Below are 15,227 nucleotides of genomic sequence, written 5' to 3'. Positions count from 1 at the left end.
AAATACTGTAGATGAAAAAAATTACTTTTATACCTCAAAAATATTTTTTTTTTTTGTAGAAAAACTTTAACAAGTATGATTTAGAAGCTTGTCCTTTGGCATGCAGAGAGGGATCTCCACAGAGCACATGCAAAATGAGTTTCATGGTTCTGTCTCATTTCTGATTGGTGTAATTTGAGATGTTACAATTGCCCCGTTACATTTGCCCCCAGTCTCCCCTACTCCCTGTTTTGTTCAGTTCATTGTCCGGTATCGTCTCAGTTAAACATGTTTATGTTGTTATTCTCCTGCGATCATCTGAGTTTTGATTGTGGATTTATTTTGGTTCTTCATCTCCATTGTGCACGTTCATTATAGCCACCACTGTGACAATAATACAATTTATGTATGATTTATTTCATCATACTCAGTGTTTTAATGAAGACAACAACACAAGGATCATCCAGTTTCATTTCTGAGTTTATTATGTCATTCAATATTAATGTGCTTTGTAAACTTGTGAACTGTTTTACAATGTATGCCATTATTTTAAGGAAGTTCATGCTCTTCATGTTTTGTATATTTGATTTCAGATCTACTCATATGATGTAAATAAGGTTTATAGCAGGTGTAAACAGTGATTAACAAGCATTAATCTGAAAGGCGGGGTGGGGTGGGGTGCTATAAACCAATAATGCTCATTTAATTAGAGAGAATAAGCACTCCGTCCACCTTTTGTCAATCACTGTGTCACACCCCCCACCACACAACACACTACACCACATCCACCATCTGCGGTGCTATCGAGCCCCCTGCACCCGCCCACCAGGTAAACAGTGCTTGTTAATCACTGTTTACACCTGCTATAAACCTTATTTACATCATATGAGTAGATCTGAAATCAAATACGTATACAAAATAATGAAGAACTCAGTAAAACAGTACATTATTTATAGAGAACATCTAATATTCAGTGACATAATGAACTCACAGAACTAAATCTTGTGTTGTTGTCTTGATTTAATATGATGAAATAAATCAGTATCTTGTAAAGTTATCATGAGTTTGGTGCTGTTACTGAATTTGTGTGTGCAAAAACTGTCCATAATACAAATTATAATTTTCAGTGATGAAGACATTTTCAACAAATGCTACTGAGGATATGCTCGAATTTTATAGACATTTCTGCACAAGGACTGAAGGAAATGTACGTAAACTGGACAGAAAATGTCCTGGTGGTAATTATCTGTCAGGACATGATCTGTCCGTTTCTTTCTTTCTTTCTTTTCTTTATGGATTTTTCCCCTTACAGTGCACAGTGTGTGTGTGTGTGTGTGTTCATGTGTTTACAAATCTAATTCATTAAAGGTGCATGTAATATTGTCAGCTAGTGGTTGAAATTGGTACTGCATTCCAAATTCAAAATATTGGAGAGATTTGTTTTTCCCGCCCCCTCCTCCTCAGACTGGACGCTCATCATGCGAGTTGCCAGTTTGAGGACAAGAACAAGAACGAGCGCAGTTTTGACAATGGAAGTCATAGGAAATACAGTTTATAGACAAAATATTTTAAAACATTTTATAAAGTTTGCATATGTATCATATGGCACAGATTGTGATTTATACTGTAGCTTTTTATTCAATTTAATTTTATAATAATTTATAATCACACATATAAGTAGACCTTTAACAATTACTGGAACACCAACATCCTGGAAACCCTAGGAAGTGTGAAGGGAACTATTTGAAATGAGAAGGCAGTGCAAGTCAGCAACTTCACTCAAAAATCAGATAACATGCAATGTGTTGAGGAAGAAACTGAAATATCGCTCAAACAGATCAAACTCATCAGACAACTTGTGGAATTAATGGTTGTCTCACAGTAAAGAAATCCAAAATTCCTTTCTTTGCATTTCAATTTATTTATTTATTGGCAAATATTGTATAAAGATACATTAACTGTCAAAAACTTACAAAGAAAGTTCTTTTTTGAGAAAAAAAAAAAAAAAAAAGCCCATTAGAGGAAGTATACCGGCATAACAACAATGAAATTATTTCTAAAATGTGTATTGCATATTTTCATTGTACATATCATTTAAAAAGTGTATTACAAATCGTATTTAAAATGTTCACCCAATGAAAGGACACAGACTAAAGAGAAAAATAATAAAGATAATGTGCCACAAAATTCTCTCAGCCCATCCAGAAGTCAGTCTGACAGTACAACAGCACTTTCTTAAAGATAGACAAAAACACTTAACTGAAATGACATTGATATGTGTTCAATTGTGGAAAAATATTAACAGAATACAAAACTGCCCGTGACAAATTATGTTGCTACATCAATATCCAGTAAAAGAGAATATTTTTGTGATTTGTGAAACACAACATGTATCCGCATATAACGTGTATATATTTATAGCAATAAAAGATGATAAATTATCAGAATAACCCAGTATATAGAAGTTGATGGGATACAGGATATAGAAGAAATTAATTATTATTTAGAACTATTTAAAAGTCAGGGAATAATTAACATTGTGTAAGATTAATCAAGAAAACAACAAAATATTTACATCAGTGTTATTGACTGAGCACAATCACCACTTATGTTAGCATTGATTTGTTATCTATTTTTGTACATTCACTACTGTTCAAAAGTTTGGGGTCGATACGCTTTTAACATGTTTTTGAAAGAAGTCTCTTCTGCTCACTAAGGCATTTATTTGATCAAAAATACAGTAAGACAGTAATATTGTGAAGTATTAGTACAATTTAAAATAACTGCTTTCTATTGTAATATATTTTAAAATGTAATTTATTCATGTGATGGCAAAGATGAATTTTCAGTAGTCATTCTTTGATGAACAGAAAAATGAAAAGAAAATTTGAAAAGCATTAGTATGAAATATATTTTTTTGTAACAATATAAATGTCTTAACTGTCGCTTTTGATGCATTCTTGCCGAATAAATATAAATAAACTTAATTTAAAATAATAATAAAAAGAACGTACTGACCCAAAACTTTTGAGTTTATCTTTAGTGTGATGTATCTTTACATATAAAATAAGAAAGGTATTGCTACAAGCAATAGAAAAAATGATAGCAAAGAGTTTTGTGGAAGAGATATTGCAGAAGAGGAAGGAGGACGAGAAGTACGAGTAGGAGTAGAAGTAGAAGTAGAAGTAGGAGTAGAAGTAGGAAGAGGAGGAAGATCAGGACAGGTGTAACTGTTGTCAGAATCTGTTCCAGTGGAGGTAAACTGCACAAAACCTGGAGGATCGCTGCACATGAAGGAGGTGATCCATTCCTGATAGCGGGATACTCTGGTGTAAACACCGGGATATTCAGGTCGAGCACAGCCAATCCCAAAGCTAACGATACCGGACTGGACCCATACAGAGCTCTGCCTGCTCACCATCGGACCTCCTGAATCTCCCTGAAAATACAAATCAATTGTAGAAAGAGACATACACTGCTGTTCAAGAGTTCGGGGTCAGTAAGATTTATTAAAAATACAAACCCGATTCCAAAAAAGTTGGGACACTGTACAAATTGTGAATAAAAAAGGAATGCAATGATGTGGAAGTTTCAAATTTCAATATTTTATTCAGAATACAACATAGATGACATATCAAATGTTTAAACTGAGAAAATGTATCATTTTAAGGGAAAAATAAGTTGATTTTAAATTTCATGGCATCAACACATCTCAAAAAAGTTGGGACAAGGCCATGTTTACCACTGTGTGGCATCCCCTCTTCTTTTTATAACAGCCTGCAAACGTCTGGGGACTGAGGAGACAAGTCGCTCAAGTTTAGGAATAGGAATGTTGTCCCATTCTTGTCTAATACAGGCTTCTAGTTGCTCAACTGTCTTAGGTCTTCTTTGTCGCATCTTCCTCTTTATGATGCGCCAAATGTTTTCTATGGGTGAAAGATCTGGACTGCAGGCTGGCCATTTCAGTACCCGGATCCTTCTTCTACGCAGCCATGATGTTGTAATTGATGCAGTATGTGGTCTGGCATTGTCATGTTGGAAAATGCAAGGTCTTCCCTGAAAGAGACGGCGTCTGGATGGGAGCATATGTTGTTCTAGAACTTGGATATACCTTTCAGCATTGATGGTGCCTTTCCAGATGTGTAAGCTGCCCATGCCACACGCACTCATGCAACCCCATACCATCAGAGATGCAGGCTTCTGAACTGAGCGCTGATAACAACTTGGGTTGTCCTTGTCCTCTTTAGTCCGGATGACATGGCGTCCCAGTTTTCCAAAAAGAACTTCAAATTTTGATTCGTCCGACCACAGAACAGTTTTCCACTTTGCCACAGTCCATTTTAAATGAGCATTGGCCCAGAGAAAACACCTGCGCTTCTGGATCATGTTTAGATATGGCTTCCTTTTTGACATATAGAGTTTTAGCCGGCAACGGCGAATGGCACGGTGGATTGTGTTCACCGACAATGTTTTCTGGAAGTATTCCTGAGTCCATGTTGTGATGTCCATTACAGTAGCATTCCTGTATGTGATGCAGTGCCGTCTAAGGGCCCGAAGATCACGGGCATCCAGTATGGTTTTCCGGCCTTGACCCTTACGCACAGAGATTGTTCCAGATTCTCTGAATCTTTGGATGATATTATGCACTGTAGATGATGATAACTTCAAACTCTTTGCAATTTTTCTCTGAGAAACTCCTTTCTGATATTGCTCCACTATTTTTCACCGCAGCATTGGGGGAATTGGTGATCCTGTGCCCATCTTGACTTCTGAGAGACACTGCCACTCTGATAGGCTCTTTTTATACCCAATCATGTTGCCAATTGACCTAATAAGTTACAAATTGGTCCTCCAGCTGTTCCTTATATGTACATTTAACTTTTCCGGCCTCTTATTGCTACCTGTCCCAACTTTTTTGGAATGTGTAGCTCTCATGAAATCCAAAATGAGCCAATATTTGGCATGACATTTCAAAATGTCTCACTTTCAACATATGATATGTTATCTATATTCTATTGTGAATAAAATATAAATTTATGAGATTTGTAAATTATTGCATTCCTTTTTTATTCACAATTTGTACAGTGTCCCAACTTTTTTGGAATCGGGTTTGTATATTAATACTTCTATTCAACAAGAACGGATTAAATTGATCAAAAGTGACAGTAAGGGCAATTATGTTACAGAAGATTTCTATTTAAATAAATTCTATTCTTTTGCACTTTCTATTCATCAATGAATCCTGAAAAAATGTATCATGGTTTTTACAAAAATATGAAGCAGCACAAATGTTTTAACAATGATAATAATCAGAAATGTTTCTTGAGCAGCAAATGGAGACTGGAGTAATTATGCTGAAAATTCAGCTTTAATCACAGGAATAAATTACATTTTAAGTTATTTTAAATTGTAATAATATTTAAAAACTTAACTGTTTTACTGTATTTTTGATCAAATAAATGCAGCCTTGATGAGCAGAGGAGATTTCTCTCAAAAACGTGGCAGATGGCTCCCTGTCTCTTTTGTTTCTGTTTTGTCTAGAACTGTTTCTTTTTTGGAGAATATATATATATATGTATATGTATGTGAGTATATATATATATATATATATATATATATTATATATATATATATATATATATATTATTATTATTATTTTATTTTTTTCATTATTTTTTATTTTTTTCAAAGGTTGTTGAGCCTGATAATTGCCTGACTATTATTGTTGGGTATGATCCTTGCAAAAAAATAATCCGCAAATGTTCGGACTCCACTTGCACCTGCCCTTTTGGCCTCTGACTAAATAAGTCCTCTTTTTGTGATTATATACACTACCGTTCAAAAGTTTGGGATCGACAAGATTAATGTTTTTAAAAGAAGTTTTGTCTGCTCACCAAGGCTGCATTTATTTAATTAAAAATACAATAAAAACAGTAATATTGTGAAATATTATTACAATTTAAAATAACTGTTCTCTATTTGAATATATTTTAAAATGTAATTTATTCTTGTGTTGGCAAAACTGGATTTTCAGCGTCATTACTCCAGTCTTCAGTGTCACATGATCCTTCAGAAATCATTCTAATCATTCTAATATACTGATTTTCTGCTCAAGAAACATTTCTTATTATTATCAATGTTAAAAACAGTTGTGTACTTTTTTTTTCAGGATTCCTTGATGAATAGAAAGTTCAAAAGAGCATTTATCTGAAATACAAAGCTTTTGTAACATTATACACTACCGTTCAAAAGTTTGGGGTCAGTAAGAATTGTTTTTTTTTTTTTTTTTTAAAGAAATTAAAGAAATTAATACTTTTATTCAGCAAGGATGCATTAAATCGATCAAAATTGACAGTAAAGACATTTATAATGTTACAATAGAATATATTTCAAATAAACGCTGTTCTTTTGAACTTTCTATTCATCCTGAAAACATCCTGAAAACAAAATATTGTACACAAATATTTTGTACAATTGTACACAATGAATGTTTTTTGAGCAGCAAATCAGCATATCAGAATGATTTCTGAAGGATCATGTGACACTGAAGACTGGAGTAATGATGCTGAAAATTCAGCTTTGCCAACACAAGAATAAATTACATTTTAAAATATTTTCAAATAGAAAACAGTTATTTTAAATTGTAATAATATTTCACAATATTACTGATTTTACTGTATTTTTAATTAAATAAATGCAGCCTTGGTGAGCGGAAGAGACTTCTTTTAAAGACATTAAAAATCTTACCGATCCCAAACTTTTGAACGGTAGTGTATATATCTATATCTATATCTATATCTATCTATGCATTTAATATATATATATGTTTTTATATGTATATGTTTTTTATTTAAATTTGGTGTTTTTTAAAAGTTGAACTAATTTAAACTTGAGTGCCTTGTTTTTAGAATGCCGCGTCATGCACGAGAAGCTGCAAAAGACGTGAGATTCAAGCGGAGTGGTTAAATTTCGGCAACCGAAAAGGATTTTGGAGGGTCAAAACTATTGACCAAAACAGTGACGTTTAATTAACTTTTTTTTTGCAGGGTGGGATGTCATGTTGAAACAAATCTGTTATGAAAACAAGTTTTTATTACAGCCACCATTTAAATGTTTAACTTTTAATAACAAATTGGAGTAGAAAGATAATTTTGTTATATATAAAAAATGTCTTGTGTTCAATTCAAATGTTTGTACAACTCCGTTTCTATTTAAGTGTTGATTATTTGATAGTTAATTGATTATTAAATTAAATTTATGTTCAGTTTTCAGTCGGAAATGCCCCCAAAAGTCAAGATTTAAATTGCTCCTGTATGAGTTGTTTTTTATATTGATAAAATAGCATAGTTAAGCAATATCACATGAGCAAGAGTGCTGTTTTCCCAAATAGCAGCACAATTGCAAATGTGATACTCGTTTTATACATAGGTTCAGTAAACAATGAATTAATATTAAGTGAACATTTTTAGCGACAATAAGTTAATTTTTACTGTTTTTGCTCGATTTTAACAACGAAAATCAGAGATGGTCTTATTACTAAGAGATACCAAGCTCAGAGGCCAAAGACTTTAGATATACAAAGACAGCGCACACACATTACTTATGAATGGCAGAAAGTGCATCGCACACTACGGTGGAATAAGTCCTGCCTTATAAATAAAAAAGCCAGTCGCTGATTTGTTGTCACTGCAGCTGCTGTTAGAATCTCCGGCTCCAGCTTGAAATGTAAGCTTTTTTTAATGCTATTTGAGCATAAAAAACAACATTTATGGAGCAGTTCATGTCAGTTTTTGTTGCTGATTTGAAATATGTAATTTAAGTGTGAGTGTGGCAAGCAGTTTTTGAGATTTCAGGATTTCCCAGTTCAGATAGGACTTGGTCTTGGATGCCCGATATAGCTTCCTGAAGACGTTGCAAATATGGCTGCTGAGTGAACAGACTTTCATTGAAAGGGACTTTGTCTGAGGCTCAATGAATTACTCATTAAAACTTGTCGATACCTAATGGTGGTTTTAGTTCATATTTATAGTATAATTTCATCAGTAATCACATTACAGTTACTGAGTTACAGAGTGGCTCAAAAAATCTTTCAAAGATTGGGCATGAACCTTACAAATTTCAGAAAGCCTAGTTATTTATTTTTCATTTGAAAGTCTTACAGTACATCCGAAATTGTGTACTGTCTGAATAGGTAGGTAGTATTCAACATTCGGCATGTTGTAATTATCATGTGACCTACAAGTGTCAGTTGTGTTGCTTCACCTCCATTCATAAATCCTCTCCCGTGGCATCATGGGATAGTAAAGTGTCTATTGTATGTGCACTTCAGAATCTCGCTGGAAGTAGTAGGTCATCCGAGGACTTTTCGCCTACTGTTTTTCGAATATTATGTATTTGGACTACTCTGTTGGCGTACTGTTTTTCACATGCTATATAGTAAGGAAGTAAACACAAGTTTAACAGGGTTTGTGTACCTGACATGAGTCCTTGCCTCCCTCCAGTAGACCAGCACAGATCATGTTGTCTGTTATATTTCCAACTCCATAGAGGCAGTTGCACTGTCTGTTACCAATTACAGGAACCTCCACTTCCTGTAGAACATTAGGGGACGGGAGGGACACTGTAGGAAAGACATGAGAAGTTATTTTCATGTTGAGTTTAATGTAACTACGCGAAGCAGAAATGAATTCTCACCTCCTTCATCAATGTTTCCCCATCCAGTGATCCAGCTGTCTGTGCCGTTGTTAAACACACTGCCATCAGCTGCTAGACACACGGGTCTGATGTAATCAGTGAAGGTGACGGGAGATCTCAGTTTGAGCAGAGCGATATCATTGTTACTCGTATGTCTGTTGTAACTGGGATGTTTGATGATTAGTTTCACATTTTTGGACACTTCATTGGGGTTGAAGCCTTTCTGGGTCTGACGCCCCAAAACCACAGTTAAAGAAAAGATGGAAAAACTGAGGAAGATAAAGAAATAGACAAAGAAAGTAGTCAAGACTAAATAAATGGAACCATTTATTGAGCCTTTAGACAAAATATTACAAAAAAAATCTCAAGAAAACAAAAATTGCATGTGTTTATTTTTGAGCATATTTGATACATCAGGCTTTTATGGCTCATATAATATGATACAGTGAAAATATGGAGCTCACATTCGAGGGGAGAAAAAAACTGAGCAAAAATATGCAATATAGTGCAGATGCTGACATTTATATGGTAAAAAAGATGAAATTCTGATGCTTGTAATGTAATTCAATGAGATCTTTGAATAGACTACTTGCATAAAATGCATATAAATATCAGTTGTCATTCTATATCCGCCAATAATATGTCTTAGTAGGATCATTTTTCATATGCTTAGTTTTATGATCAAAGCTCTGTAGTTCTAAAACATATACAGTGCATGCGGAATTATTAGGTACGTTGATTTTCTGATTATATTTTTTTTTCCAGGCACATCTTACCAATACCAAAGCACATTAATCTTAATAACGACTATTAATTTTGTATTTAATCATTTATAAGTGATATATAATTGTTCATGCAGGCTGGAAATGAAAAACACCTTATATTCAGGTGTGCATAATTCATTGGTACGTTTTCTTTTATAGATAAAATGAGCCAAAAAAGACATTTCACTCAGACTGAAAAGTCAAAAATTATTAAATGCCCATGAGAAGGATGCAAGGATACTAGAAATTACAGTTAAAGCATAACCATTGGACAGTGAAATGCTCATTGGGTCAGCAAGGTCAGACAAAAACAGGTGGAGAAGAAAAGACACGTTAACTGCAAAAGAATTAAGAATTAAGGCGAATCTTATTAAGTGGGGGTCATTTTTTTAGATTCTTTACCTAACCTAAGTCTCTGAGATCCTGACACCTTGCACTTCTGGAGACTCCAGGTAGGTTGCAGTTCAGGAAACCTAATATATATGCACACCTGAATATAAGCTGTTTTTCATTTCCATCCTTCATGAACAATTATATATCACTTATAAATGATTAAATGAAAAATTAATAGTAGTTATTAAGATTTATGTGGTTTGGAATTGGTAAGATGTGTCTGGAAAAAAAATATGATCAGAAAATCAACATACCTAATAATTCTACACGCACTGTAATGTAATACAATATAATGATTGAGAGATAAACAAATAAACCTTTCTCAAAAACCTGATGGATCATATTCTATATTTGCATTTGAACAAAATTTTTCAAAAAAAATAAAAAAATAAAAAATGAAATATGGATAATCAAGTAAATCTAAGTGGCTTCACCCTAGTGAAAAAATAGTATACTTAAGCACAATTTATTCGTATGTACTTTAGTATAACTAAATGTATTTGTGGCACGCTATAAATTGGTATACTTAAAGTCTGCTAAATTGGAACAACTAATTTTGTACTAAATGCATTTTAGTTGACCAAAAGCAGCGCTTAAGTTTAACTAAAGTTGTATTAAATATACTTGTTTGTGCTAAAGTGGAACTATTCCAAGTACACTTAAAACATGCTAATCATGCTAGCATCTTGTTAAAAACTTGCTAGCAACATGCTAATCATGTAAGCATCATGCTAGAAACATGCTAATCGTGTTAACATCTTGTTAAAAACTTGCTAGCAACATGCTAATCATGTTAGCATCATGCTAACAACATGCTAATCTTGTTAGCATCTTGCTAAAAACTTGCTAGCAACATGGTAATCATGTTATCATGATGCTAGCAACAGGCTAATCAGTACACTTTAAATATACTCTTGTATTTAAGTTTTGAAATGCAGAATTCACTCAGCATAAACTTTAAATGTATTTTGGTGACATTAGAATTGCAATTCAATTACACTGTAAGAGTGTTGAACATACATTAATATTATACTGATAACAAACTTTTAGTGATTTTAAAACACATTACAATGGCATTCCAAGTTAACTTGAAGTGTGCTAATGGCATCATTATAGTGTGCTTTAAATAGGCTACAATAAAGTAATCTTTATAAATAAAGCCACAGCTGAAGAATTTGCCTTTTACAGACACCCCTAGTATACCAGTAACTTACTTATCTAGTGAACATCAGTGAGATAATTGGAACAGATGTATATGTTTATTGAACGCAGAAACCTGTACGGGCTGGAATCGAACCCGGGCCACTGTTGCACAAGAGCACTCGACTTACCTGTTGCGCTAAGAATGTTTTGCTTCCCTTTTACTTGACATGATCTGTCATTAACGCAACATGAAGCAACTGCATAAATCGGCATAACATTAGTTTTATTCTTGTGCACGCACTAAAACACAGACAGTTTGGTTCGTTGGTGGAAGAATGTGAACGTACAGAACTGCTTGTTTCAGTGTGTGCAGATGGAATAAAACCATCTGTAACATTTCCCTGCCAATTCTCTGCGCGCTTTAACTCACAATGCACCACAACTGCTCCTGACATAAAACACAATGAAATGATTTGGCGGTTTGGCGGTCTCGCATTACGCTGCAGATTTAAATGTTACGCATAAATTACAATTATTTACTTTTCATGCAGTTTACGTTTACGTGCAGTTTCTTTTCTTTTTGTGTAATTTTTGAAGACTGGTCAGGATCGGTTTATTAATTAGTTTAATAATTCATAATATTTTGACAGCCCAAAGGGCTGCAGTCCATTTTTCAAAGTGCAACGGGCCATTAAAGTAATGGGAAAAGTGTATTACAGTAGGTGCTTTGGAAAGCATTAGAAATACACTAAAGTAATAAAACTTCTGATCAGGTACGTGAAGTTCTTTCACCATTCACTGCTCATCAAACTGACTATCTGTTGTGTTCTTTATTTGTCATAATTACAAATACTTACTTTTGTAACTACTTTCTATATGTATGTATATCTGCTTTACAACCATGCAAAATTGTGAGAAGTGCTATAGAAATAAATTTAAATTGAATTAAACAATAGCCGACCTGATATTCAAAGTGTGAGCAAATTATTTGAAAGGTAAAGGTCATCATTATAAAATTTACTTCATGATTATTTTTTTCAACTCAAAACACATTTCCTTTTATCCAGGCCAATACTATTTTTATACTAAACAAGTAGAACTCAAATACAGTCCATTGAATTGTACATTTAATCATAACAGGTCAACATAGGATTCAACAAAAATAAATTACTGAAGTAGTAGGCTACTTAAATATTTAATAATTTAAATCATTTTATTTGCAAATTGCTCATTGTTACATTTGAGCTGTAGGCATAAGTTGGGTTTGAAAATTCTGCCCTTACAGCCAGTTAGCAGAAACAAACTAAATGTTTCACCTTCTCACGTTTTCTTTGGTTTGCACAAAAAGAAAGTCTTATCTAAAAAATTACATAGCATCATCTAAAAATAATTTCATCATTCACAGATTTGAAAAAACATGGTGAGACTTGTGTCTTTAGCTACAATGAGTTTCTAGACCCAGTTTCCATCTGACAAATCTGCCTTAACTGCAACACAGATTCCCGATAGTGTGCACTCCAGCGAGTTCGGTTGTTTAACAAAAGTACAGCAAAACTGATTGTTGGTGAGTGTGATGGCATTGGTTTTATGGTGTGTTCGAAAACATATATCAATCATTGCGGTCTATATGTGTCAACTTCTGGTTCAACCAATGGTAGAACGTTGGAGCAGGCCAATGGGGGTCAAGGTTTAGCTTCAGCAGTTACAGTGTTTTCAAGTCATGTCAGAAAGAATGTATTTATGAGATAAAATGCACATGAACATCAGCACAACTCATAATTTTGAGTTTTTGATTTTCTTAAGAGTTTCAGAGTTAGGTACGTGACAGTGAGAAAACATGTCAGAGACAATGAATGCAGAGTCTGCCCTAGTGAAAAAAACCTACCAAAATGTGTTTAAAATAGGCCTACATTCATTTCATCCTAACTACAAACCCATTTATATATATTTACTGACAAATATTTTAATTAAACTTTATTTGGAGTTCTTCTTTATTGCACAATGCACAATACATATTTCTTAATATTAAGCCTAAAATTTGTTTAATATCACTATTAGTAAGGAAGTATGGTCACTGTATAGTTTGAATGCAAGATATATGTGTACCTAAAGTATACTTGCAATAGTTCCACTTCCAGTAGCACAATCAAATATACTTAAGTATATCTTTAGTTGGACCTAAACACAAAAATACTTGTTCCAGTTTAGCAGACTTTAAGTATACCAATTTAGTATACTAAAAGTACAATATTAAGTACATAAATATGTAAATGCAATTGTAGTTTACTTAGCATAAAATAAATGTATTTCAAATACATTTTAGTATATTTATTTTTCACTAGGGCAGTCCAGTAAATGTTCATCTTGAAATATTACTAACAATACCAAAGTTATTCTTACATTTACTTCCTAAAAATCAGTAAAGATTTCACAGCAAAAAGACGTGAACCACAAGCTGAAAGGGGACATTTTTACAGTTATACTAAAAGGTTTTTATTTATTGAAGATGTAAAAAAAGGCATGTAGTAGATTGTGTACAAATTTCTTGTTGACTTGTTTTTTTTTTGTTTTTTTTGTTTTTTTAGCAGTTTTGATCATGTTGGCATTAGAAATTTGAATATCAATATATGATACAGTAAGCTTTAATAGAGTTAAATAAATTCCTCAATTAAAATGTAATCTACTCAAAGCATCTATGAAATCAGAAATATTTGGTTGAATGAGTTTACCCCTCAACACAATGGGCAGCGGTCAGCACCCACTCTTTGTTGATGAGAGAACCTCCACAGAAGTGATAGCCGTACAGAGTCAGGCTAGCCTGCCACGGCCAATGTCCAGCTGAAGCGTTCTGACCTCCTACTATCCTGCTGCTGGTGGTAAATGTGGTTCTTCCACACACCTGAGCACTGGGAAGATTATCTGAGGCTGCAAACACAGAAGACATGCTGATGTTTTACCCAAGAACTTCTCAATCTGTACTGCTGCAGATGACGTCATGCACATCATTTGATGAAGGGGACCCATGTTTAAATCCTGATTCAATATTTAGCCTAAATTTTATGTATTTACTGTAATTAGTATAATTATAAAAAACAAAAAAGATGAAAAAGTTATCCTTTCCAACCCTACATAAAATATTGATAAATATGATCAATTCCTGAGATTGCACTGCTGTATTCAAGCGGCCGATTAAAAGGTACTATCTCATGACTTTTAGAATACATGCTATATAATAAATATCCCAATAAATAATAAAACTCAAGGTAATGATAAAACTTTATAAGTTATTGATAAGTACATTAAGTGATCGATAAGTTAATCTTTTGAAATTTTGGATGGAAAAACCCACCAACAAAGACTTCTGCACAAATCATGTGAATTCAAAAGATTCAAAACAGTAAATCTCAATATAATGTGAAGATTTTCAGCACTAATATATATTTCACCTACAATAATCATTAAAATCATTAAAGGTAAAAAATATAATTTCTTTTGGAAGTTGCATTCAAAAATCTGAGGGGACACGCTGGTTGAATGTACATTCTGCTATAGATATGTTATTTGCATAATGTTTTCACCAAAACAGTGGTATCAATTATTTTAATATATTTAACTAGAAACCAAATTGTCAATGTAAAATTATGTACCTTGAGGGTTAGTTCTGTCACAAAATCCTGCAAAAAGAGGTTACATACATATAAGACTTACATCTCTGTTACACACACTACTTAAAGAAACAAACAAATGCATGTTTTGTAACAATTATAAAATTAACATCTGAAATTGAGGTAAATGGCACATTTCATTAAGACACATATTTACCATTTCTTTCTGATGAATTGTCGACACGAAATACCCATCTACCCGTGTTATTGACATTGCTTGTGTATGACAGGTTTGTGATGTCAGAAACAGGAATTGAAAAGAAATTAGTAGAGTAAAGTGTGTCATAGCCGGACTGTTAATGAAGAAAGCACCAAGAAAAAACATTAAATCCAACAACATTTCACACTGCTAAAGATCATAAACTATTAACACATTTCCCACACTGCTTTACCTCTACAGCATAGGTGGAGGTGATTTGATCATAATGCATGAGTGTAAATGACAGGTTTTTTCCAGACACCAAAACCACTTGGAAGGTCGACTCCTGGAAGAGACAGGGATTTACTCATTAATACAAGCAACATTCTGGATATGCCATAAAGTTCAGTTCAATATAAATACTATGCAATAAAAGTGCCTGCTAACTGA

At 33.4% G+C, this 15,227-nt stretch overlaps 1 protein-coding gene across 1 annotated transcript; it reads right to left on the bottom strand.

The window, feature by feature from the left end:
• Window positions 1-1,654: 1,654 nt before the first annotated feature.
• Window positions 1,655-13,917, bottom strand: LOC127524226 (tryptase-like). The gene is made up of 4 exons (XM_051915687.1): window positions 13,827-13,917; window positions 8,674-8,982; window positions 8,454-8,599; window positions 1,655-3,418 (listed from the first exon to the last, which is right to left on the bottom strand). The coding sequence occupies exons 1-4, from the start codon at window positions 13,915-13,917 to the stop codon at window positions 3,035-3,037; spliced, it is 930 nt and encodes a 309-aa protein (XP_051771647.1). The 3' UTR covers window positions 1,655-3,034.
• Between the last annotated feature and the right edge of the window lie 1,310 nt (window positions 13,918-15,227).

This window comes from Ctenopharyngodon idella, chromosome 12 (assembly GCF_019924925.1).
Source record: "Ctenopharyngodon idella isolate HZGC_01 chromosome 12, HZGC01, whole genome shotgun sequence".
Taxonomy (NCBI): Eukaryota; Metazoa; Chordata; class Actinopteri; order Cypriniformes; family Xenocyprididae; genus Ctenopharyngodon; species Ctenopharyngodon idella.
Note: the sequence above shows the minus strand (reverse complement) of the source record. Positions and strands in the feature narration are given on the sequence as shown.